This window comes from Canis aureus, chromosome 21 (assembly GCF_053574225.1).
Source record: "Canis aureus isolate CA01 chromosome 21, VMU_Caureus_v.1.0, whole genome shotgun sequence".
Taxonomy (NCBI): Eukaryota; Metazoa; Chordata; class Mammalia; order Carnivora; family Canidae; genus Canis; species Canis aureus.
Genome location: NC_135631.1, coordinates 18862130 through 18887460, shown reverse-complemented (window position 1 = coordinate 18887460; position 25331 = coordinate 18862130). Strand labels below are relative to the sequence as shown.

Here is a 25331-nt window from a genome sequence, read left to right as displayed (position 1 = left end):
GCATCTGGCATCTTGACCTGCCCTGTGCCATATAATTTCCTCCAATAGAAGACAGTCAAATGTACCTGAAACATTTTAACAATCCCTCCTTTAGCCCTTTCATGGGCCCCTATGACCCAGTGGGTCATGATGTGGATCCCCAAGGGCCTGCCACACTCACTCATGATTCAAAATGATGACCCAGCAAAATTATAATTTAGAACACTTGTCAGGAACCCCCTGAAGTCCCACCAAAATGGTAAACCTTTAAATCTCAGGGCCTACTCTACTTTCAACAAGATAAGTGAAAAACAACCCTAAAAAGGAGGTGTAGAAAAATCTTTAGAAGTTATTCACCATAAAGTGTATACTTTGTGAAACTCTTAGGATTGTCATCAAAATGTAGAGCTTGCTTCTCAAAGACAGGTCAGAGAGGCCTTCTAGAACTAGGAGAATGTATCTGAGTTGAGAGTTGTATGTTTACTAGGGGCTATGGGGAAGCGCAGTGTATAGGAAGCAGCACGGACAAAGACGCAGAGCCAAGTCTAGGAAAGCCTCCCGGGTTTGGGTGGCTGCGTGAATGGCTGGAGTTCAGAGTCCAGGAGAGACCACTGCACCCGTGCTGCTGAGAGGAAGGGCCCAGGTTATGAGAGTCTATAGCCCATACACAGATACAGTCTTGGTGTCTGCTCTGTTAGGGAGCCCGTGAAGGATTTTTAAGCAAGATGATGGATGCCAGTGTGGATTCCCAGGTAGGAAGACCAAAGAAGAAGTTGGAGAAGATTTAAGAGTGAAGAGGAGTAGAAGGATTCCAGAAATACTGAACTGGAACGAACAGCACTTGAGTCTGATGATAGGTGGAGGGAAAGGAGGGAGGGAGGAAATTGTGTTTTTCTGCCTTGGGAAACTTAGATGGAAAGTCGTAGCAAATTTAGAGGGAAAGATGGGTTCATTTTTGGACATTCTGAGCTGGACATGCCGGTGAAGAGATTGAGTAAGCAATTTAAAACATAGGGCTCTTGGTTATAGCTACATTTTGGGGAGACTCAGGAATGGGATGCTAAGAGTGGCTACATGTTAAATTCCCCTGGTCAATTCACAAAACATGCAATCGGGAGCCCCACCTGCAGAGATCTTGATTCAGTTAGGGCTAGGGCTGGTTCAATCGCATATATATGAATGGAAGAGATGCAGAATTATGAAATAGGAGAAGGTGGGATAAAAGCAACCTGTTAAAGGGGATATCACTAAACCACAGTGTGCTCCTCAGAGCTTGGGAGAGGTCTCAGCCAACCCCACTTTTTGACAGTGGTCTGTATATTTGAAAGTTTAAAAATGCCAAGGTGGGGGTTACAAAAGTCGAAGTATAGTTTAAAGACTTTGGTTTAGCAAAAACAGTGCTTTTAACCTACAAGAGGCAGTGACTCCATCACACCTCCCCTGGAGGTCACATTGAAAAGCCACATCTGAAGCCTTTTGCAAATGGCCTTCCCGTTGGATTCCATACGTTTCTCGAGTCCAGACAACGGAGAAAAGTAAAAATCATTTGTCATTTCTAGCTTATAAACAGAGGCTTGGCTTAGGCATCTTTATGATGTTTGCTGAACGTTTACCTCCAGGTGCACTCGCCCTGACCTCTTGCTACAACCCACCTGGTACTATTTCATTATGGAAATGCGGAAAGTGGCGCCCGCGAGCAGCCGAAATAGCTCAGTTGGGAGAGCGTTAGACTGAAGATCTAAAGGTCCCTGGTTCGATCCCGGGTTTCGGCAGTGGTTTTAGATGTCACCACCCGTGCGGTACGACGTCGGCCTCATCAAGACAAGAGGGCCCAGCCCCGCTGGCCGCCCTCGGGTCACGCTCGGGGTAGACGCGGACGCACTGCTCCCTTTTTCTTTTCCCCCTCACTTCTGGGGAAAAAAGGATTTATGTCGTCGCTTTTCCAGTGCTCAGGAGGAAGTCGGGCTCCCTGCCCCTGCGTCCGGCCGAGACCACTCGCGCCCCACCGCGCGCCGCTCGCTTGCTTCGGGATCGCTCCTCCCGGTTCCCTGTCTCCCACCACCGTCCAGGAGCCGGGGCGCCGGCACCTGCCCCCCCCCCCCCCCCCCCCGCGTGAGGATGCCACGCAGCCTTCACCTGCGGAGGGCGGGCGCGGGGCGCAGCTCGGGGCCCCTCTCGGCCGGAGAACCCCTCGACTTCGGTTTGCTCCAGCTGGTTTACCGGTAACAGAGATCTGTCTATAGGACAGCTGGTGGGTATGGAAAGCCCTGTCTGGTTCACGTCTACACCCGGGTCACCGAATCAAACACCGGACGCTCAGTTAAATTAGAATTTCCAAGAAACAACTACTTTCTTTCTTTCTTTTCTTTCTTTCTTTCTTTCTTTCTTTCTTTCTTTCTTTCTTTCTTTCTTTCTTTCTTCTTTCTTTCTTTCTTTCTTTCTTTCTTTCTTTCTTTCTTTCTTTTTCTTTCTCTCTCTCTCTTTCTTTCTTCTTTCTTTTCTTTTCTTTCTTTTCTTTCTTCTTTTTTTTTGGGGGGGTATAAGTACGTCTCAAATTATTGCGTGCAACATACAAAGTACACACTCGTTGTTTTTCAGAGATTTTTTTTGTTTTTTTTTTGTTTTTCAGAGATTTTTACTGAATTTTTATTTGCCAAATCGCAAGCCACTGTTGTGTATGCATGTATACGTCCCTGCGCTCCGAGCGCGATGCCCCCGGCCACACTGCGCCCCAGCAAACACACTGGGAAACTACCGTCAGGACGATCCGGATTCCAGAACAGACTGATCGTTTCTTGTTCCCGACACCTCGCCAAGTACAAAACGCGTCTGCGTCCATCAGCACCGGAGCAGACCATGGCACAGACCCCCAGGGAACCCGCATCCCACCTGGTCCCGGCTTCCAGAGCTGTTTATACTGGTCTGGGATGGGGGGGCTGGGGGTGGACGACAGGGGAATCTGGAGGCTCTGGGGTGGATCCTAACAGTAATAATAACAAGTATTATTATTACTACTTTATTGTTATAACAGTAATAGGTATAATAATACTTATATATTAAACAACATATATTTATATTATATAGATAATATATAAAATATAATTTATAACATTACATATTAATATTACACTTATGTATTTATATTCTATTTGTTATATAAGTAACATAGTCTATAACATATATAATATTGCATAATATATTTGTTATTATATAAATAATACATTATCAGAACATATACTCTATAATATATTATACATAATATAAAGGATATAATAATACTTATTATTATTATACTTATTACTTGTTAAGATGAATCGCGCTCTATCAAGGTAGTGCAAAGGAACAACACACACTTGGGGATGCCCTTTTATTGGCTTGACACCAGGCTGGGACATGGGAAGAGAGAAAAGAAATTCTCAGTCCTCACATTCTAAAAATCTTAGGTATGGTGAAAGACAAAATGGAGAAATACTGCTTTGGGACCTATTTATATGCCGTCCCCTTTCTGTTCCTCTGTGCCAATACACTAGCTAAAGAAGTGACTCCCCAAATCTTTGGGTTCTTGGGTAGAGGGATGCATTTCGATGAAATGTGAAGATGGTCAAAAGGAAGGAAAATAATGTACTACTAAATTGGGCAGTTCAAAGTCTGCATGATGTACGCCAGCATGTGTGACAGGGAATTTTATAGGTCACCTTGGCTAGGCCGTGGTGCGGTGCCCAGTTGTTTAATCAAACACCAGTCTAGATGCTGCTGTGAAGGTGTTTAGTAGATGTGATGAAGGTGTAAATCATAGACTTTGAGTGAAGCATATTATCCTCTGTAATGTGGCTGGGCCTTATCCAAGCATCTGAAGGTTTGAGAGCAAAGACTGGGGTTTCCTGATGAAGAAGGAATTCTCTTCAAAGATGGTAAATAGAAGATCTGCCTAGGTCTCCAGCTTGCTGCCTCACTGAAGTTGAACTCTTACCTGAATGTTGTCTGTCAGCCTGCCCGACAGACTTTAAATTTGCCAGCTCCCACAAGTGTGAGCCAATTCCTTAAAATCTCACTCTCAGACTCCTAACTCTGGGAAACGAACTAGGGGGTGGTGGAAGGGGAGGTGGGCGGGGGGTGGGGGTGACTGGGTGACGGGCACTTGATGGGATGAGCACTGGGTGTTATTCTATATGTTGGCAAATTGAACACCAATAAAAAATAAATTTATATATTAAAAAAATCTCACTCTCAGTGTTGGGCTTTCTCAGTTTGCAGCCTGAAAAAAAAAGGGGAGAATTCCCAAGGGAAGCACTTGGGGTACAAGCAAGAAGCTTGGAGAAGATGGGGTGTCTCTGCCTCAATCACCATTCTTGCCCCCGTGACACACACACCTACTCAGTTTTCAGCCTTTTTTTTCTCTGCCAGGTTCTACTCGGCCCGCCTTCTAGTATTTATATTGTCCTCTCTTAGAGCCCCGAGTGCGAGGCTCTCGGAGGTTGGCCGCCCGCATGCTTGCCTTCGGGACCTGTAGCAGATCCTCAGTGCAGGGGAGCTAAGGACCAGGGACCCTGTGGTCACCAGGAGGTACCTCCCAGGCTGGATGGCGGGTGAACTGAGTTCCCAAAGGTGCTGGGGACGGGCGATGGGGGAGGAGGGAAGGGGAGGTGGAGGTGGGACGCCTGTGAGAGGGAACAGCCTGTGTAAAGGCCCGGAGGACCGAAAGGCAGGGGGGGATCTGCAACGTGCAGACGGGGTGTCCCTGAGGGAGGCGGGGGGAGGCGGGGTCGCCCGCGCAGGAGGGAGGGATTGCGCGTGCGCGGAGGCCCGGCCAGCGGGGGCGTGGCCAGGGGCGTGGCGAGGGGCGAGGGGGCGGGGCGGGTGGGAGGGGCCGTGCTCTCCCCGCGCAGCCCCGGGGCCGAGGCGGCTTCCAGCGCAGCAGGCCGCAGCCCGCGTCGTCTCGTTTAGCTAATCCGCATCGCACTTCTTTTGCGGTGGACACCTGAGATGGCACCAGAAGTGGTGCTTCTCGGCAGAAGGGGCACCTGATCCTTAAACCCTGACCTGCGGTCTCCGCCTCTGTGCTCTTTGCTTTTAGGGCAAAGATAGGCGTGGCGGGCCGGGGGCGGGGTTGGGGAGGGGGAGACCGTGAGTAAACGCCTTCTCCTCCTGCGGGCTTTTGCAGAGCTCAATATTCACGCTTGCCAAGGAGTTTAGTTATTAGTTATTTAGAAAAATAACTTTCTGAATAAAAGGGGGCGCGTTTTATTTTGTTGTCTTATTTCAGGAATCTGCATGGGGCTGCCGAAGAACGACCTGACACCTTCCCCGCAGGGTCCGTGGGTCGGAACGGGTCGAAGCGCACTCGGAGGAGGAGTCGGGAGCCCGCCCGGCGCGGAGCTGTTAGCTCACAGCGCGCACAGGACGAGGCCTTCAGCCACCGGAGGGGAGCGCCGCCTGCGAGCCCGGATAGCTCAGTCGGTAGAGCATCAGACTTTTAATCTGAGGGTCCAGGGTTCAAGTCCCTGTTCGGGCGGCGCTTCCCTTTTTCCTAAATAATTTAAAAATGAGAACAGCTTTCATAATCGGGTGCCTGTAGAGAAGGCAGTAAAGTCGTGGAGCGTGTAGGCTGCGAGTCCAGCCGCTGTCTCTGAAAAGCCTGGTCCCCGCGACGACGGACACTGCGAACCTTTGTGCAAAGCCCCGGGAAAACTTGAGGTGCGTTGCTCGCGGGAGTTAAAGGGGCTGCTTTATTCTGCAACCTCGGGCCGGGCCGCGGGGTCCGAACTGCTGACGGCTGCATTCACAGCAAGGGGAACGGTTGCTTCGAGGCACCGCCCCCATCACTGTTCCAGGCTGACCCTCCCTCTGGGGTTCCCTTCCCGCCAAGTGTCTGCGGATATGCCGTGGGTCCTGCACCTACACGCCACCTTCCTTTACCTCCAAAGGATATTTTTGCATTCTGAAACAGAAGACGGGACCGTCTAGAAACCCATGCACCAGACAGAGTGCATGGAGTGATAAGGTTCCCTCTACGGGGAAGTCTTCTCTCTACCCTCCCTCCCCCCAAAGTGTGACCCTGAACACAGGGAGGCGTTGAGGCTGAGATGGCAGCTTCTGCTATGGGTGGAAGAGGGTCGTATTGGACAGAGTGCCTTCAAGGGGCTGGAATGGGACAAGTCCTGGTGTTGGAAAAACAGTAGTCCCCTGGCACCGACTACTGACAAGGGAAGGATTCAGCTCCTGAAAGATATTGCCGAAGCCGGGTTGTGGAGCCAAGAGCAGCTTAGGCTGCAGTTCACTAAGACTAAAACTAATTTCCTTGGGAGGTAGAGGGAAGGTGCATCCTGGCTTCACTAGAGATTGAGCCTTCCTTGCTTCCGTCAGGCAACAAAGGAGGGGGGATCTTGATCTCCTTAGCAGGATGGAGGTGGAGGTTGATTGAGGCAGACGCCCTCTTAGCTGATGGACTGTGGTACCCAGGGAGTCCGGATTAGTGGGGCCCGGCAGGGCCAGGCTGGAGGGAGCACTCAAGCCGGAGCCTAGGCCTTCATCCTCCACGCTGGAGTGCCTTACCCTGGGCCTACACAGACCCACAATCACCTCCAACTCTCCAAAGCGCAGCTTCCTCAGCAGGAGAAAGGGAATGCGGGAAATAGCATCCATCTTATGAACTTGTGATTTAATGAGGTCGTAAGGCATGCACAGTGCTTAGTGGGGTTTTGCCCCAAGGTAAACATTCAATACATTGTAGCAATGACCATTATTACTATTATTCAATATTCAGCAGAATTGTGATTATTTTCAATCTGGGAAGGAAACAAAAGATACCTTTCGAAACAGGTAAGGAACCATTCTGGAGAAACATACTCCCAACATGCCCAAGATCAGAAGCCTATCCACATTGATGTGACTGTGTCAGTTGGTATACTGCTGAAGGGTCAGCCCTGGTCACGGATCCACGTGAGGGCGCAGGGCACTGGGGGGGGGGGGCAGTCAGGCTTCTTTGAAGACAGCGAATTGAGGGGCTCAGATGGCACCCCAGGGAGAGAAACAAGGTGGCTATTTTTCTTCGCTCTGGGGGAGTCCTTTGGGAAGTGATCAAGTGCACCTTTGGCAACCTTGAAAAGTGAAGTGTCTTTGAAGGAGCAGAGTGAGCTGGGACGTGGAGAGGAGGACAGGGGTGGAGATCATGGAGGCCTCCTACTTCCTCCCTCCTCACCCCGAGGTCACTCCCTCTGTCTTTCATCAAAGGGGGAAAAAAGGAAAAAAAAAAAAAAAAAAAACCCAAAAAACCCTATGCCTGTCTTGACCAACATTTCTGGACTTTGGGGCCGGAGGGCTCTGGTTCAATTCTGGATGATTTGAGATGCATCAGGTATTTCATTTAGAAATTATCATATGAACATCCTCACGGCAGGGGTGAGGCGGGTGGGGATCGAGTGAGACCAAGTGGGTCATGCGCCGGGCGCACAGTAGGCCCTCGGTAAGAGGCTGTCTTTATCAGGGAGGTGCCTGGGGAGAGGTGGAGAAAGCATGAGGATAAACATGCTCAATTTTCCTCACATGGTTTTCTGGGGCTTTTTTTTTCTTGCTTTCTTTTAAAAAATTTCCTTAACTGGATAGCACTACCTCTCGTCTTCGCCGAAATAGCTCAGTTGGGAGAGCGTTAGACTGAAGATCTAAAGGTCCCTGGTTCGATCCCGGGTTTCGGCAGGGTTTTTGCCGACACGCACCCCAGAACCAAGAGGGCCTTCCCGCCCAGTGCGCCTGCGCAGCGGCCGCGCGGGTCTCTTGGTGCGCGTGCGCAGCGGCCTGGGTGGAGGGGCGGTAGGTGCAAGGCTCCTAGCGCGTGGACCCTCTCCCGCGCGTGCGCAGCGGCAGCGCAGGGGGTTCTCGGCGCCCGTACCCTCCTGTGCGCGTGCGCGACCGGGAAGAGGGTCCCTGGAGGGCTCCTTCCCCGCCGGGAGCCCCGGCGCCCAGTCCCACGGCGGCGCGCTAGGCTCCCTGAGCGGTCAGCTCGCCGGGCTCGCATGTTTTTCCCGTAGGCGACAGACGTGCAGACCCACAGCCTTAAATAATGTCTCTACAGCCAGAACCGAAAGCCCGGGCCCCGTCGGCGGGTCAGAAACCGGGTAAAGGATGCTTCCCAGCCGGAGATGTGACTCATAAGCGCCCGGCTCGATCCGAGAGTCCTTGGGAGCTGTTTTCTCACCGCGCCTTTTTTTTTTTTTTTTTCCCAGTTTTTCTATTTTTGGCTTTTGGGGCTCACCGCGCCTCTAATAAATGGGGCGCACTAACCGCCAGGAGCATCACTATCGCGACTGACGGGGGCGGGGAGCGGCTTTCTTGGTTATGGGTCTTTTGATGTTCCGGATGTAAAAGGAAGTTTCAAGTTAAAAAAAAAACATCTCCGGGCAAAGTGACATTCCAAAGTTGGAAGAGAAAGTGCTGGGCTTGGAAGGCTCGTTGGTAGGCGCTGTGCGCATGCGCAGAGACCCCGTGGGGCTGGGGTCCGGGTGGGAATCCGCGCCTACCCAGCGCTGGACCCGGTGTGCTGCGCGGGTCGCCTCCCCCCCATCCCCCATCTCTTCCTCCTGCTGCTCGTCAAGAGAGGTGTGAACAAAGTCTCAGATTTATCCTTGGAGCTTAAAATAAGCTCCGCCCGAACAGGGACTTGAACCCTGGACCCTCAGATTAAAAGTCTGATGCTCTACCGACTGAGCTATCCGGGCTCGCAAGAGGGGCTTCTTCCCGGCCCTATCCGCGGTGAAATAGGCCACGTGGCCGCTGTCTTTTTAACATTCTGAGTCTTTTTACTGATTCCCCGGGAGGTGAAACTGCAAAATGAAGATCTAGTGGGTGTTTGGCAGAATGCAACCCGTCCTCTCCCATCAGAGACTGTAAAGAAAATACCTGCCTGCCTTAGCTGCCTCGCAGCTGGACAGCAACCCCCCTCCCCCCGAAGTGCTATCACCCTAAGGGGAGCATCCCCAGGGGAATCCTCAGGTTTAGGACCTCTGGGCGTGCTTCTGGGTGAGCAGCGGGTTTTTAATGCCAGCGTTGGACGTTGAAGACCCCCGGAGCGTGTCGTGGGTGGGAATTATGAATAATTGATTAGGTTTCCAATCATCTATTCAACAGACATTCACCCAGTGGATGCCGCTCTTCAGCATTTAAGCAAACTTAGGCTGCGAAGACCCAGTCCTGGTCCTCGGGGCCGCGACAAGACACGCTTCCAGAAGCACCCAGTGTGGCGCTTTGGCGGTGGGAAGCTGGCTTTTGCAGCGTCACCTGGCTGACCCCAGAAGGAAGGGGCAGACAAGGCTTCCAGGAGCTGGTGAAGCCTGAACTGAGCTGTGAATGGTGACTGCAGAGGCCCCCGTAGACTTGGAAAGCAGAGGGACGAGCAAACAGAACGCACGTTCTCCAGGGAATCTCAACATTTTGCTGGAGCTCCCATTGAAAGATTTTGATCAGGTGGGATTTTATATCTTTTGGCAGCCCTGTTTACCCTGACACCTGTGTCCCGGACACAGTTAATCTTTTCCTAAATTCTGCTCCTTGGTTGCCATGTCATTCCTTGAGGCATTGGGTAGGATCCCTTGAAAGGAAGGGAATCCTATGAGGTGGAACCTCACAACAGTTTTAGCCCTCCTTGGAGTTCAGAGACATTCCACCAAGGGGCCCCGGGAGGAATTGAGGCCTGCATTCTTTTATGAAATGTATATGATCGAGAATGTATCAGGAATGAAATGTATCGGGGAAGTAGGAGCAAAGTTTAAACAGGTAACACCTGTTATGGAAAGATATTCATGTTATGGAAGCAAAAACACAAGGCGCTAAACAATACTTATGGGGATAATATTTGTGGAAAACTGCAAGGGTCTCTATATGAATATATATTCTTTAATTATACATTTTGTATATTTGGGGTTTGCATAGTCATAAGAGATGCTTAAGGATAGAAAACAATTCAATAAAACGGCTACTTTTTGGGGAATGGCAAGGAGTTGTATAAGAGGAGGCTCTTACCACTTCCTTTAGGTACGTCTGTTACTGGATTTAAAAAATGTGTTTTCATAATAAAGGAAGAAAAAAAATGTAATGTGTTACATGAGTCCACCCTTTTGGGATCACACAGGCAGCCCTTCAGATCAAAGCATCCCTGATCCTGTGTTTTCTACAGATCCCAGCAGAGAGCAGTTTAAAGCACAAATTTTCTTTCCAGTGTGTGTGTGTGTGGGGTGTTCCCTCTACGTTTCATGGTTTGGGAGGAGAATTGCTTATTAGTATTGAAAAATCACAAATGAATAAGGTACAGTTTTCACAAAAGAAGATGTGGATTCCCTATGGATCAGATGGCATGTCTAGGTTCCACCAAGAAAACTAAAACCAGGCCCCCCCCCCCCCCAGAGGAGCTGCCTGGGCCACGAGTCAGTCTTGGGGGAGTTAGTGAGCCCAGGGCCTCACCTCTGCTTCTTACAACAGAGCCAGGGGCATGGCTCCTGCTGAGTGCGTGCGGGACAACACAAGGATTTGTTTCCTGTTCTCTTAGGACAAGACTAAATTGACAGGTACCAAAGACTGAGAACCAAAGTCTCAAACTGTATACAATCAAGTGTTTTTTTTTTTTTTTTTTTTCCAATCAAGTGTTAACTGACTTAATCAGCATAGAGAGAGTTCACTGCAGCTGTTTATATTTAGTGCTTTTTCCCACTGGTTCTCCCCTCCCTCTATGACCCCCCCTCCCATTCCCTCCTCTTGAAATGCCATCCTCTTCCCACTTTCCAAGTTTGTCTGGTTTGGGAAGTGCCCTGTGATCTTTAAAGACAGGGATGAGGACCTGCCCCAGAGATCCCTGCTTGATCCTCTCGGGATGGGGTTAGGTACTGGGCCTCTGATCCTGTCATTATTGCTCTGCCTGCCACAACATCCCTCTGGCTCCTGCATAATGGGTGTGTCTTTCCTCCTAGAATGTGTCTGCAGCGAGGCCGACAGACCCTCTATGTCCCCAATGCCTGGTCAGTGGCTGGCACAGATCAAGCTCTCAAAAACTGCTGTGAAATGAATGAGGGCCATGGGTCAGGGAAAGCTTTTAGTGAAGGCTCAGACAGCAGAATTGATTCTTTGGACAAAGTTTTGTTTGGCAGAGAGAGGAGGAGAACACTCCTGTCACGATGAATGATTTCCACAAATGGGATCAATTTGCCCTGAAAACGTTCTACGCCACTCTGTTGTGCCACCCTGTATAATTTACTTTATAGCCCTTAATTGCCACCAGAAATTCAGTTTATTTGCTTGTTAATAAACCATCTCTCCTGTCACTGTGATCTAAGTGCTGCTGGTGAGGACCTTGTCTTTTTTCTCGTCCTTATTTGTTTACTTTTTCTTAAAAAAAAAAAAAAAAGTTTGCATTCCCATAACCGCAGCATTTAGAACAGTCCACCGCACATAGCCGGATTTTAATGAACTGTTGCAAAGGGTGAAGGTTTCTACTGCAGAAATGTGCCTCCCTCCCCCCCCCCGCCCGCCCCAGGTAGTATAGTTTTACACAGACCTTTTCTTTCAGTTTTCTAAACCATCAGCTCTGAATTTGTGGCTACACGTTCTGTGGCGAAAATACTAACATTCAGATTAAAATGCCATTGCCAAGTAACCCTTCAGGCGGTCTCGGTTCTCGGTTGCTCTCATCCATCATCCTGTCTGCAGCCTAAAATCGCAAAAACACCCAGCCTAAAATTGCAAAATTACCGTTCACCATCGCTAAGCCCTGAGAAAACTCAAGAGAAGGGTTTCTTTTTATTATTTTTTTGGAAGGGCAGAAAAGTCTTTACCAGAAGTGGGGTTCGAACCCACGAGGATATGAATCCATTGGATCTTAAGTCCAACGCCTTAACCACTCGGCCATTCTGGTATCCCGCGAGCTTCCGCTCACTTTTAGACAACGTGAACAACACAGAGCTGCTGAAGTCTAGGTTTTTTTTTTTTTTTTTTTTTACTGCTAACGTCAAAGCGATATGGGGGAGGAGGGGAAACCCCAGTGACTTCTCGTACCTCCCGCGTCTCATCACAGACCCTGGGGCCCCGAAGGCGACGGAGAACAGGCTCAGGTGGCGGGACTCCCAGCAGCGCCGAGCGAGAGGGCACGGCCGGGAGTTCCCCCCCGTGGGGCGGGGCGGGGGGGGGAGTGGGATGCGGACTTTGAAACGGGTGAAGGTGTTTGCTTCCCGTTGCCTGCTGTCCCTTACCAAAACAAAAGCGACTCTGGTGGGACTCGAACCCACAACCTTTGAATGCCTCCATCTGTCTAGAAGTCCAATGCGCTATCCATTGCGCCACAGAGCCAGGCACTGGCGCCCCCTCCGCGCTGCTTACATCAAGGCAGGCGCCGCGCCGACCGGGACGCTCGCCGGGGCCCAGGCCGCGGCCGCCTGTGGGGAGCGCTGGGCCCGGCCGCCGAGCGGGGCGTGCGCGGGGGCGTGCACGGGGGCGCGCCGGGCAGCCGGGGGCCTGGGCGAGGCCTCCCCTGGGCCCCCGCGGAGAGCAGCCCGCCCAGGGCGCGGCGGGCGGGGGCTGCGTGTGCACTTCCTCCGCCCCGGAGGCCCGCCGCTGCGCGCGGTTCCATAGTGTAGCGGTTAGCACGTCTGCTTTACGCGCAGAAGGTCCTGGGTTCGAGCCCCAGTGGAACCAGGGGGCCGCGGCTCTGCCTTTTTGCTTCGGGTTTCCCCTTTGCCAGCCAGACGCGGAGTTCCGCTGGGGCGGGCGAGGGGCGCCGCGGGCCGGCTCGGGCCTCCGCACGGGGCTCCGCGCTCCGCACCCCGCCCCGCCGGCCGCGTGGGCCCCCAGTCCCGCCGGCGCCTGCGCACCTCGGCCGGCGACGCTGCCCCCGTGCGGCGGCTCTGCGGAGGTGCAGGCGGCCCGCCCGGCTCGGGTGGCGGCGGCGTCTCTCCGCTGCGAGGAGGTTCTTCTGTGACCCTCGGGCGGGGGCGGCTTTGCACCCTCCAGTACAGATGCTCATTCCCTTTATTAGCCACTTAGGATTTTTGTGCAAAAGATAGCGTACGGTAGGTACGCCCCCTCGCGCCAACGATATTCTGGAGATCTTTGTCTCCCGGCAAGTGCGCGCATCCTTTCGCTCCCCTTGCCGGGATGTATCGCGGCGGTTGATGGGCGCTGCCTGGTGACCTTGTGTCCCGTCAGTGACCTTGTGTCCCACCTTACAGACCATGCCGTGGTGGATTCCTTCGGACTTGGCTGTGGGGTGGATCCGCATAAGGAGCAAGCACAGCAGCCCCCCAGTAGGTGTTGCCTAGGTGCCGGGGCGGGGTCGTGCTGGCGCGGGGAGCGCGCAAGGTCGGTGATGCTCTGGACCACCTGGACCGGGAAGACGCGCAGGCAGGCCAGGTGGCCGCCAGGGCCACGCCCGCAGGGCACAGCAGTCTCAACCTCCGCAGGCTTTTTTGCCTTAGAGAAGGGATTGCTGGATTATATATATATATATATATTTTTTTTTTTTTTCATTCTTCTAGGAATATTGCGACTTTCACCTCCAAGGAGCTCGGTCGCCAGCAGCACGCTGCTTGCTTCCCTTCAGTCTCTCAGATAAAATGCATTAACAGGCTTTGGGGCCTCTTTGCCTTTTGAAAGGGGAAAAATGTTTTAATTTATATGTCTTTTATCAGAGTAAGGTTGAATATTTTTTTCATATACTTACAAAACATTCTCTTTCCTCCCTATCGTCCTTTCTTCCCTCCCACCCTAGTATCTTTTCAATCTTTTTGTCCGAATTTCTATTCTATTGGTAATGTTTCCTTATTGATTATTAGGTGCTTTTCATAAATACCGATTTAGAGATGTTTTGCGAATGTATTTCCCAGACTTACCGTTTGCCCCTTTTCTTTTGAGATTTTTGTGCTATGCAGAAATGTAAGACTTTTTTTTTTTTAAATGTAAGACTTTTAATGTCAAATTGATTATCCGTTTATTTATTTTTGAGGAGGGGCTTTAAAATTTCTTGCTTAGAAAATGTTTCCCTATTCTGAGATTATATTCCAAAAATGATGCTATATTTTCTCCAGATTATTATTTACTTAAAATTTATCTGTTACATTTTTGGTCTTTTTGAAATCTCTCTAACTGGGTGCTATGGTCTGAATGTTTTTGTTTTGTTTTTTTTAAAGATTTTATTTATTTATTTATTTATTTATTTATTTATTTATTTATTTATTTATGAGACACACACACACACACATACACATACAGAGGCAGAGACATAGACAGGAGGAGAGGAAGGCTCCCTGTGAGGAGCCTGATGCAGACTTAATCCCAGAATCTAGGGATTGGGACCTGAGTTGAAGGCAGATGCTTAACCACTGAACTACCCTGGTGCCCCTGAAGTTAAGGTATTTCTAAGGAAAGGGCCTTTAGAATAGTGGCATTTTAAATTTTTGCTTTTCTTGTGAGTTAAATTTAATTCGGTTTCCTTTGTAACTTTTCCATCAAAGAGGAAGCTCAGCCTTGAAGTTTGTCTCTCAAGGTTTTTAAATTGAGCACCCACCTTGCAGGGGAATGTCTTGTCATAAATCACCATATTTCAAGCTTCAAAAAGATAGGTTTTTTTTTTTTTTTTTATAGGCCTGAAACTGTCAAGTATTTTTTTTCTGGAAAATATAAGAGAAAATCTTTGTGACTACTGTTTAGGCAAAAAAATTCTTAAATAGGCCATGAAAAGTGTCCCTAAGATTAATAATAAATTTAACCCCAAAACTTCTACTTGTCTAAAAATACTCTTAAAGAAAAAGACATGGGGATCCCTGGGTGGCGCAGTGGTTTAGCGCCTGCCTTTGGCCCAGGGCGCGATCCTGGAGACCTGGGATCGAATCCCATGTCGGGCTCCCAGTGCATGGAGCCTGCTTCTCCCTCTGCCTATGTCTCTGCCTCTCTCTCTCTCTCTGTGTGACTATCATAAATAAATAAAAAAATTAAAAAAAAAAAAGACATGTCATAGATTGGGAGAAAAATATTTGCCAAAATCTTATCTGATAATTCTTGTATTCGGAATTTGTTAAAAACAAAAACAAAAACAAAAAACCTCTTATGGTGCAATAATAAGAAAACAAACAACCTAATACAAAACTGGTTACAGATCTGAACAGACATTTTCCCAAAGAAGAAATACAAATGGCAGGCAAGTACATAGAAAGATACTCAACATTATTAGCCATTCGGAAAATGCATTGTAAAATTATACTACACACCTGTTAGAATGCTTAAAAAACAAAATCTTAATGCTAACAATACGAAGTGCTGACAAGGATGAGACGTAACTAAGAACTCCCGTATGTTGCTGGTGGGAATGCAAATGGTATCGCCTCTTAGGAAAAGAGTTTAGAAATTTCTGTAAAAGTAAACACACTTATTTTACCAGCAACCCGATTTTTAGGTATTTGTCCAAGAGGTGCGAAAACACACGTTTACACAGAGATCTACGTGTAAATGTTCATAGCAACATTAGTCATCATCTCCAAAAACTGGAAGCAAACGAAATGTCCTTGACTGGTGAGTAGGGGAAGCAGCCAAGCCATGGAAAACCATCAACATGAGGAAGGAATGAGCTCCTGATGCCCCTGGGAACAGGGTACATTTCAGAAGTGTCATGCAGAGTGGCATAAGCCATATGGGGAGATAGCCTTATGGCTTTCTGGAAAAGGGAAAACTGTAAGCACAGAAGACAGACCAGAGACAGCATTCTGGGAGCCTGAGAGGACTTCACATGATGCCCCAAGATCTCACGTCACTGAGGACGTTTTGCCTGTGGAGGTAGAGAGCAGTGTGGGTGCAAAGTGGCACAAGGGAACTTTCCGAGGTGATGGAAACACTCAAAATCTTGATTATAATGGTGGTTACATGACTTTATGCCTTAGTCAAGTCTCATAGAACTATATACCTTACAATGGTGAATATCACTGTATATAAATTATACCTCCATAGACAAAAATGTCAGGTTTCTAGCACAGTGCAGGCTTTCAGTAATGGAAACGGAATCAACAATCAAACATAAAAAAGTACTTATTGGAGGAATGATAGAATGGAGTGGAGACTGGAATTCAGATTGAGATCGTTAACAGTTTTATGTGAACTCTGGATAATTTTTTTTGCAGTCTTTTTCCATTTCTTGGGGGATAGTGGGCTAATAGAAGCTGAGTGATAGAGCAGGCTAAGTCGCAGGTGTGTCAAACCTCCAGATCCAGAAAGAGGTCTCTATGTGATTGTGTCTAAAGACACAGAGGAAATTTTTTTCTTTGTAATTTTAAAGAAAAAAAATTAACTTCGCAAGGGATAAGGAGAAGGAATGAGTTCAAGGCATCAGAAGCTCCACATCATTTTCAAACTATTAATGGGAAGTGAGAAGTGAAAGACAGGTTAATGAAGTGAGAATTGTAGGGCCACTGAGGGGCTGCCCTAAGTGCCCTAACTTGAGAGCAAGCAGAGTTTGGAGACCACACTAGTCCCCTCCTCATCCTGAGTCAGGGGTGAGCAGGGAGGCGCACGCAGAGGAGAAATTTTAGAAGAAATCAGACACGAAAAAAAGAATGAGGGGGAGGGAAGAGAGAGAGAAACAGTGGGAGCCTAGAGAAGGAAAAGAAGATGGAGGAAGAGGAGGAAGGCAGGAAGGGAAGAAAGAAGGCAAAAAAAAGGAAACGAAGAAGGGAGATGTCACCGTAAAGGGAGGTGTTGAGTGTCCTCTGCAGTTACTTCTGGTGTCACCCATTGTACCAGTTTTTAACAAATGCCTCTGAGGTCTTGGTCTTCAGGGTTGATGTTTCTTTTGACAAGTTCTATGTTAAAAAGGATGTAAACAATAACTGCTTTAACATGGTCTGGTGCACATTTTCATTTCTTTAGCAAAGGTGCGTGTTGCCTTGGATGTCAGTTCTTTCTCAAAGGCGTGGGATTTTTGCAAAGTGATTTTTCAGTGTTGTGAGGTTGGTCCAGCATGTGGGGCTGAGGAGGATGGGAGACCCTCCACCCTTTGGGACCCCTACCGTCGCCTACTTCTGTGGACTTTCAGCCTTCTAGAATTTCCTGGTTTATTCAGACAGGCCCACTGACCTTCAGGATTCAGAACATGTCTCCTCCTATCACCTGTTCCCTGCGTGCTGACATTGGGCAGCGGTGGGAAAGGGACTGGAGCCGAGCTCAAGGCATGCTGTTCCATATTGATGGGTCTGAGGGTTTGGTAACTGGAACTGATGGTTTGGGGGCTTCACAAAGTCCAAGCAGACAGTACGCCCTGCCCAGTGGTTTTCAAGCTTTTTTCACTGAAGCACCTGCAAATAACTATGTTTTATTTACATCAAGACCACTATACTCTAGGACATATCTGAAATAAAGTTTTGAGTAAACAATGCTATTTTACTATTTGAAGAATTCTGTGCTCTTTTATTCTCCCCTTGACTATTCAATTTCATTAAAAAAAATGCATGTGCAGACCTACTAATGACATCACACCCCTTAGAGTTGGGGCAGTCCGTGTAGTGAGACAGAGGCCCTTCACACCAGGGCCGCCCAGAAGTGGGTGCGGATTCCTGGTATCCATGACAACTCTTGGATCTCCTGGAGATGGTGCCTGGGATGTTTGCATTTTAACTTAAACAGCTCAGTGATTCGATGCCCACTGAGGTTGCAGAACCACTGCAACGACACAGGCTGCTCCTCGCAGAGATTTCCAACTCTTATCTGTGGAGCCTTGAAGATGACCGCGGATGAACTCAGGGGGGACATCTACAGAGCTGCTCCTCTTGATCTGTGCAGGAGTTCACGTGCAATGTCGTTTCTGTTTCTCAGATCAACTCAGATCTCAGAAAGATCTGAGATTTGGGGGAAAGAAAATACATGTGATAAAGGTTTTGAGACTTCATCTCGGGAAATAAGAATCTCAGTTAAGTTCTGATTACCAAAGAGAGAGTCACAGAAATGGAAGGACTCCCTTTAGGGGTAAGGAAACATAGAACATTTTGCTTCATTAAAAATCAAGAGGAGCTTCTTTAGAAATACAGCTTCCCAATGTGGGAGATACTGAACAATTTAGCAAAAACTTAAATGTTTTACATTAGAATCCACATGTTAAAAAATTGTTGTCAAGCAAGACATGCTCATCACCTTGAAGGAGAAGAAACATATTTTCTTGGGAAAGGGATTTTAATATATTCCACTTGACTCTAAAGTACTATAGTCCCTTTTTTTTTTTTTTTAAGATTTTATTTATTTAGGGCAGCCCTGGTGGCTCAGTGGTTTAGCGCCGCCTTCAGCTCAGGGCATGATCCTAGAGACCCTGGATCAAGTCCCATGTCGGGCTCCCTGCATGGAGCCTGCTTCTCCCTCTGCCTGTGTCTCTGCCTCTCTCTCTCTCTCTGTCTGTCTCTCATGAATAAAAAAAAAAAAAAAAAAACTTGAGTTAAAAAAAATCCTTAAAAAAAGATTTTATTTATTTATTTGTTTGTTTAGAGAGTATGCAGGAGTGGGGCAGAGGGAGAGGGAGAGAGAGAATATCAAGCAGAAACTGTGCTCAGTATGGAGCCGGATGTGGGGCTTGATCTCAAAACCCTGAGGTCATGACCTGAGCCTAAATCAAGAGTTGGACACTTAACCAGCTGAGCCCCCTGGGTGTCCCTAAAGTATCATAGTCTTTGGATGCTGACTGGCTCAGTCAGAAGAGCATATGGCTCTTGATTTCCAGGTTGTGAGTATGAGCCTTACGTTGGGGGTAGCGATTATTTAAATAAATAAATGAATCTTTAAAAAAAAAAAAGTACCATAGTCTTGAGAACACTACAATCAATTAATAGTCTCTTAAAAGTGTGTGTGTGTTTTAACATTAACAACATGCTATATGTTGTTTTCTTGCACTAAACAGTCTATATGTAAACACACATATGTGTACATACAGGACATACACACATATACGTATTGTTTTTGTTTTTTTTTTTTTTTTGTCTTGTGAATCCTCAATTCATTATTTGCCTCTGGAAGGTAAAGACTAAATGCTAAAAAAAATATACAAGGAAGGGAAAGTTTAATTTTTAAGAAAATTATTTCTTTTTTGTAATAAAAATGATTTGTAAGGGCGGGGAGGAGGATGAGCAAGCTTCCAGTTATAGAGTGAATACGTCACCGAGATGAAAAGTATAGAGTAAGGCATAGAGGCACTAATACTGTAGTAACTTTGTATGGTGACAGATGGTGAGGACGCTTCTTGTGGTGAGCATTGCTTGATGTACAGAATTGTAGAATCACTAGTTGGTGCCCCTGAAACTATTATACCATTGTATATCCACCATACTTAAATAAAAGTTTTGAAAAATGCTTTGTAAGGAAGTCATATGTTCTTATCCAGAGTAGATAAGAACATATGACTTCGGGCACAATGTGATTCTGTATTCTGGTTCAAAGGGAAGTTTGAACTGTTCTTGCCGTTTCTGTTGTGTCAGTGATTAGATACCAAAGTCAAAGCTGAAGTCAAAAGTGAGGTGAATGATTTTACTTCTAGGCAGGAAGTCACAACCACCCCAAAGAAGCAAATGCAAATTTTCAAAAGATTTTCCAAGTCTTCACACTTTAATAAAGCACCATGCATCGAGGATCTGGTATAAATGAATGTGAATTTTGTTCATCGTGTCCGCCTTGCTGTGTTGTGCTGAAATGTTCCATCCTTCCACCTTGGGCTTGGACTCACCTCCTCACATGCACCGAACGCAGCTTTCCTGTTCTACATCTCCTTTATTCTAGGAGGACACCTGGTGCCTTTGACTAGTCCATAGAGATACCACTGAGAATAGGCTCAGAGCTGCTCCCTCTCCACCATCACCACCAGCAGATTGCCACAGCCCTCCAGATATATATCTAACTTCTGAAGTTGTGGTGTTCTATCTAGCTTGTCTCTCATGAACTGTGTCTCACTTATGAAATAAGTGAGATTTTGGGCAGGGATTTTGGGCCAGCATCAAGGGAGGACTATGAAGTGGTGATAGAGATATTTGGGATGGGCTATATTTTGGAGCAGGTTTCCCTTGCTTGTGTTTTTCTTAGAATCAGGCTATGTAAGTGACTCTTTGCTTCTCTTATTTCATGCATCCGTCAGAGATTGCATGGGAGAAAAGATTGGGATCCAAATGCAATCCAAATTTTAGTTGACTACCAATTTCATCTATTTGCTTGACAAATTAATAGGTTGCCAGGAGACCAACTCAAATATAATATTGCATTCTATTCTCTTAAAGAGGAGGTCTAGATGATGAAAAGTCCATTTATTCTTCAGCCTTTGCTCCCTGTGGACTTGAGTCAGGCACATTCTAGCAATGCATACAGGATAGGGTTCCTTCCTCTGGAAGAGTGGCTGGGAATGAATGGCTGAAAAATGATGTTGAAATTCTTAGAGGGGCCTGAAGCTTTAAGGTATCTACTCATTGGTCAGATAAAGACAAGCAAGCACCTTTCGTAATACTACAATAGAGGAGAAATTTTTGTGGATGAGCTTGTTTCAAACCCTATCAAATCCAGAATGAGGCAGCAGGAGTAGTAAAACATGCACTTAACTGAGGCTCAGATATCTCAGAGCCTGAGATAAAACATGGAACTTACCTCAGCTCCTGCAAAGGAAACTCAGAGGCTTCCCTAGAAAGATGCAACCTGGATCCTCCACGGTTCACAATGGAAAATGATTTCCTCAAAGGGAGGGGTGGCTGGGCTTTCCAGCCTGGACTCCTGCTCCCTGTATATCATTTTACTAATTACTGATTAGGCAACAACAACCACAACTCAAGAACTGAGAGGTAACTTTCTCTCAGGCCTTATTTCCTCACCTGTAAACCTCACCTGAGGTGTTTGGGCCATGTAAGCTTTGGAGTCTCATTAAGAGCTAACAATTTATGGATCCAAGACCCTTAGTGGTCAACAATCTCTCCAGAGAAAACCTTTCAGAGAAGATTGTTTTGGACTGCCACCCTTTTCGGGGACACTGCTGTAGGACAAAGGGAGAACTTTGGCTAAGATGGCCTATGGATCGGGGTCTTCTACTCTGTGTTGAGAAAATACTTTTCAGTTCTGACTTTCAGTCTGGACTTCATAGTATCTATTCTTTTTTAGAAGGTCTAAGTCTTCTCTTAAGTCTCCTCATGGCTGACTTCATCTCCTGGTTCCTCAGGGTGTAGATCATGGGGTTCAGAACAGGGATGATGACTGTGAAGGTGATGGAGACAGCTCTGTCCATGGGGAGGGCAGTGAAGGGCCGGGCATAGACATAGATACAGGGCACAAAGTGAAGGGTCACCACAGTGATGTGGGAAGTGCAGGTGGAGATGGCTTTCCTCCTGCCCTCCCCAGCATGAGACCTCAGCATCGTCAGAATGACTGTGTAGGACACAAGGAGGAAGACAAACCATAGTGTAGAGATTAAGCCATTATTGGAAATCATTAAGACCTCAAGAACCAAGGTGTCAGTGCAGGCAAGTTTGAGGACCTGGGGGACATCGCAGTAGAAGCCATCAACAACATTAGGCCCACAGAAGGGGAGGGGCAGCAACAGGGAAATCTGCACGATGGAGTGAACAAAGCCCCCCACCCAGGAGGCCACAATGAGGGCAGTGCATCGCCCCCTACTCATGATGGTCACGTAGTGCAAGGGCTTGGAGATGGCCATGTAGCGGTCAAAGGCCATCACAGAGAGAGAAAAAATGTCTGCCCCACCGAGAAGGTGGAAGAAGAACATCTGAGTGATGCAACCATTGAAGGAGATGGTCTTTGTCCTTGACAGAAGGTCCACAAGGACCTTGGGAGCAGTGATGGAGGAGAAGCAGATGTCCAAGACTGAGAGGTTGCGGAGCAGGAAGTACATGGGGGTATGAAGGCGGGACTCACAGGTCACAGTGACCATGATGAGGAGGTTTCCCATCACAGTTGATGTGTACACCAAAAATAAAAAAAGAAATAAGACCAAGCTCAGCTCTCGAGACTGGGTAAGTCCTTGAAAAATAAATTCTTTCACTCTGGTATAATTTCCCTGCTCCATTGTGTCATGTGTTTTCTCCTTCAACTACCTGGGGAGAAAATCGAAGATAGAAAGTATATCATTAAAAACAAAAGGAACCTGAGTTATAGGACTGGAGTGTCTCGGCGGTTATTTTTACAATTATTTTCCTTTTGGGGAGAGATGCCTGCAATTCAGTGAGTTATCTCCAGTAGTGGTGTTTTTTGAGTTCTTCTAGAGCAAACCAAAGAATGGGTTTCCAATGGATGCTTAATCGAAGCACCTAAATCAGTATGCTATTAAATTCTTAGAGGATCATAAGGGAAGGGAAGTAAAACGGAATGGAAAGTCATCAGAGAGGGAGAAAAACTATGAGAGACTCTTAACTCTAGGAAACAAATTGAGGGTTGAAGGAGAGGAAGTGGGGGTGGGTGGGGTAACTGGGTGATGGGCATTAAGGGGGGCACGTGATGTGATGAGCACTGGGAGTCCTATGCAACTGATAAATCATTGAACACTACATCTGAAACTAAGTGTGTACTTAATGTTGGCTAATTAAATTTAAATAAAAATATTTTTTTACACTTGCATAATTTTACATATTCTATATCCCCTCTTGAAAAGTCACTAGATGGTCTGAAAAGTGAGGAGAATAGTTTTGTTTTGCAACAAATACTCCTGTATCTAATCATCAGGAAGTGGGAAACACACAGGGGAGAGGTATAAAACACAGCCTGTGGCTCTCATGGAAGCTTAGAGAGGCTTCTCTCATCATCTTCCACAGCAGACAATCTGTTGGGCATAGTCTGTGCAAAATTTCATGGTACTCGATGATGAGCACTGAGGTAAGGTCAGAAAAAGCAGTTTCCTGTGTGCCCCCCACCCCCAAGGACAAACTGCAAATTGTGTTGCAGTAGCTAACACAATTTGAGCATATGCTGCTTTTGTTCTCAGTTTTTCTTCTCTTTGGTGTCTTATTCTCTTTTGTCCATGGGACTTGGCAAGTGGTAGCTATCGTCCCTGCTCTGGGTGATGCTCTTGGCAAACACTTCATCGTCCAGCACACCAGACAAATGGCTGTCTTTTCTTGGGCTCCCTCCCTTCGCATCACCTATATTTGGATGACACTTCCCCTCATCTCACTATTTGTAGAGGTTTCAGTTTTGTGCAAAAAGCACAGGTTTTGGAACCAGTAGATCTGAATTTGAATATAAATTCAGTATTAATTGAGCAAGTGGCTCAATTAGTAGATGACTCTGAGCTTGTGTCTCATCAGTAGAAGTGGGTACAATCATGTTTGTGTCATAAGGTTGTGAAGTTTGAATGGACTGGTTTCATTCTTAAATCTGAGTCCCCACAGACTACATGTTCCCTCATATAGAAGCTCCTGGCATTTTGCAGGGCCAGTCTTTTCTATAACATTATCTGGGAGATGCTGTTACACTTTTCCTATAAGAGTTTTTTGAAATAATTGCAACAATGATCAAATGTAGCATATAAAAAGCAGATACATTCCATACAATGGAATATTATTCAGTTATAAAAAGAAATGAGCTATCGAGGCCCTGATGAGAATACAAAGAGGGTCCTTAAATGCATATTGGTAAGTGAAAGAAGGTCATCTGAAAAGGTACACACTGTATGACTCCAACTCTATGTCATTCTGGAAAAGGCCAAATTGTAGTAGAAAGATTAGTGGTTGCCAGGGGCTGGGGTGTGCAGGTAGGGAGGGGTGAGAAGGGGAGGCATAGGGGATATTTGGGGATTTTAAAAATCATGGATACGTGGCATTATGCATTTGTCCAATCTACAGAATGCACAACACTCAGACTGAACACTGATGCATACTAAGGACTTTAGTTAATAAACGTATCCAGCTTGGTCCCTCCGTTGTTGATGAATGTGGCACACACGCATGCAAAGTGTTAATAATGGAGAAACTGGTGGGAATAGGGAATGTGCGGAGCTCTCTGTACTTTCCTGTTTAATGTTTCTGTAAACCTAAACTGCTCTAAGAACTAAAATCCATTAGTTTCTTAAAAAGCAGATCAAACTTGAGAACATTTACATTTTGTAAAGAAACACATTTTTGGAAAATCTTTTATTACCAAGCTTCACTTTCTGTAAATCCGAATTCAATGCTTTCCTCTTGCTTCCCAGCCTGTTGTAAAGAGAACATCTACAATAAGTACTGCTTTGGGTGGTTGGTGACAGGCATCTGGCTTTTGCGATTTTATCAACCGTTTACAATAAAATCTCCCTTTGCAACTCTTTCTCTTAAAAACAAAAAAAAAGCTCTTTCTCTTAAAAGGAAAAAGAAAATCAGGTTTGTTACAGTGTAACTTGCATGTGATAAGGTGCATACATTTAAGGGCACAAGGTGATGCCTTTTGACGTATACACAGACCTAGAAGCCACCCCTACAATCAGGATAAGGAACATTTCATCTGCCCCCCAAAAGCCTCCCGTGCCCTAGAGAGCCGTGGAACTCTTGGTGCAGAACGACTCTGCCCAGAGCTCTGCACTGAGACAGGACCCATGTCTATCAGGGCCCCGGGAGCAGAGGAACGTGTCCCTAGGATGGCCCCAGCCCCCCCTTAAGATGCCAGCCTGGGAGCCCAGAGCTGCCAGGAGCATTTGCTGTGCTGCAGGGCACACATGCCCTAGGCCCCTGAGCGCCCTTTCTCGGTGCACTTACTAAAAAGGGCTTGCACATGGATTTCTTGCAATGCAGTTTTTCTGAATGTAGTTTTTCCTGAGAACTGTTCCCCTGAACGTAATCACCGGGCAGGACGGCCTCTGTCTCTCTGTCTGTGTGCGAGGTCCCCCGAAGCCTGACTTCCCTGATGGCCGGCCAGCAGCGACCAGAGCAGGCCTGGTCTCTGTGACGCTGACCAGCCCTCTTGCCATCTCCTGGGATACTCTCCTCTGCTCAGGGCCCGGTCCTCTCTGTTAAAATCAGGATGCAACTCCCCTTCCCCGCTGCCAGTACTTACTGGACAGTCCTTGTTCCCAGTGGAAGGAATGTCGGGACAGATACCGTTTCGTGTCACTGGCACTCCCTCCTTCCGTGTTGGGTCCTCACTGGAAGCCAGCGCGGGCCTGCCAGGCTCTGCAGGGCCCTCTGACCGCTCTGTACTTGCTCCCCCATTTTCTCATTGCAACAGAACGTCCTCCTCACCAGCTTCGCCTTCTCTTTCCTTTGAAGCCCAAGCCACAGAAGTTAATGGTCTAGGCTTCCTGCCACTGATCTGTGGCCCCATCCATCACTCTCAGACAGTTTCATTGCCTTCAAACCTTTTTCATTTTTAAAGGGGTCAGACATTTCCTTCTGAGTAAAGATCAAAAA

At 47.3% G+C, this 25331-nt stretch overlaps 1 protein-coding gene, 1 long non-coding RNA gene and 7 other non-coding genes across 10 annotated transcripts; 5 read left to right on the top strand and 4 right to left on the bottom strand.

Annotated features, from left to right (window-relative positions):
• The first annotated feature begins 1678 nt into the window (after nt 1-1678).
• TRNAF-GAA (transfer RNA phenylalanine (anticodon GAA)) lies at nt 1679-1751 on the top strand. Its single transcript has one exon. It is a non-coding gene; the product is annotated as a tRNA-Phe (tRNA).
• Nucleotides 1752-4247: 2496 nt separating this feature from the next.
• LOC144292695 (uncharacterized) lies at nt 4248-10122 on the top strand. The gene is made up of 3 exons (XR_013360042.1): nt 4248-4584; nt 5243-5673; nt 9100-10122. It is a non-coding gene; the product is annotated as an uncharacterized LOC144292695 (long non-coding RNA).
• Nucleotides 5419-5491, top strand: TRNAK-UUU (transfer RNA lysine (anticodon UUU)). Its single transcript has one exon. It is a non-coding gene; the product is annotated as a tRNA-Lys (tRNA).
• Nucleotides 7599-7671, top strand: TRNAF-GAA (transfer RNA phenylalanine (anticodon GAA)). The gene has a single exon. It is a non-coding gene; the product is annotated as a tRNA-Phe (tRNA).
• On the bottom strand, nt 8618-8690 carry TRNAK-UUU (transfer RNA lysine (anticodon UUU)). Its single transcript has one exon. It is a non-coding gene; the product is annotated as a tRNA-Lys (tRNA).
• Nucleotides 10123-11789: 1667 nt separating the features above from the next.
• On the bottom strand, nt 11790-11872 carry TRNAL-UAA (transfer RNA leucine (anticodon UAA)). Its single transcript has one exon. It is a non-coding gene; the product is annotated as a tRNA-Leu (tRNA).
• Nucleotides 11873-12217: 345 nt separating this feature from the next.
• TRNAR-UCU (transfer RNA arginine (anticodon UCU)) lies at nt 12218-12303 on the bottom strand. Its single transcript is given in 2 exon segments — nt 12218-12253; nt 12267-12303. It is a non-coding gene; the product is annotated as a tRNA-Arg (tRNA).
• Nucleotides 12304-12575: 272 nt separating this feature from the next.
• On the top strand, nt 12576-12648 carry TRNAV-UAC (transfer RNA valine (anticodon UAC)). The gene has a single exon. It is a non-coding gene; the product is annotated as a tRNA-Val (tRNA).
• Nucleotides 12649-19679: 7031 nt separating this feature from the next.
• On the bottom strand, nt 19680-25229 carry LOC144292694 (olfactory receptor 4D9-like). 2 transcript variants are annotated; one of them, XM_077863404.1, is made up of 3 exons: nt 24979-25229; nt 24091-24143; nt 19680-22052 (listed from the first exon to the last, which is right to left on the bottom strand). In XM_077863404.1, exon 3 carries the CDS (start codon nt 22022-22024, stop codon nt 21089-21091), a length of 936 nt encoding a protein of 311 aa, XP_077719530.1. In that variant the 5' UTR covers nt 22025-22052; nt 24091-24143; nt 24979-25229; the 3' UTR covers nt 19680-21088. The 2 variants fall into 2 exon arrangements, with proteins under 2 accessions (XP_077719530.1, XP_077719531.1); XM_077863405.1 differs by lacking the exon at nt 24091-24143.
• Between the last annotated feature and the right edge of the window lie 102 nt (nt 25230-25331).

Bases quoted from the DNA above. Each gene is read 5' to 3' on its own strand.
- LOC144292694 (XM_077863404.1), bottom strand. From the start codon at position 22,024: ATGGAGCAGGGAAATTATACCAGAGTGAAAGAATTTATTTTTCAAGGA.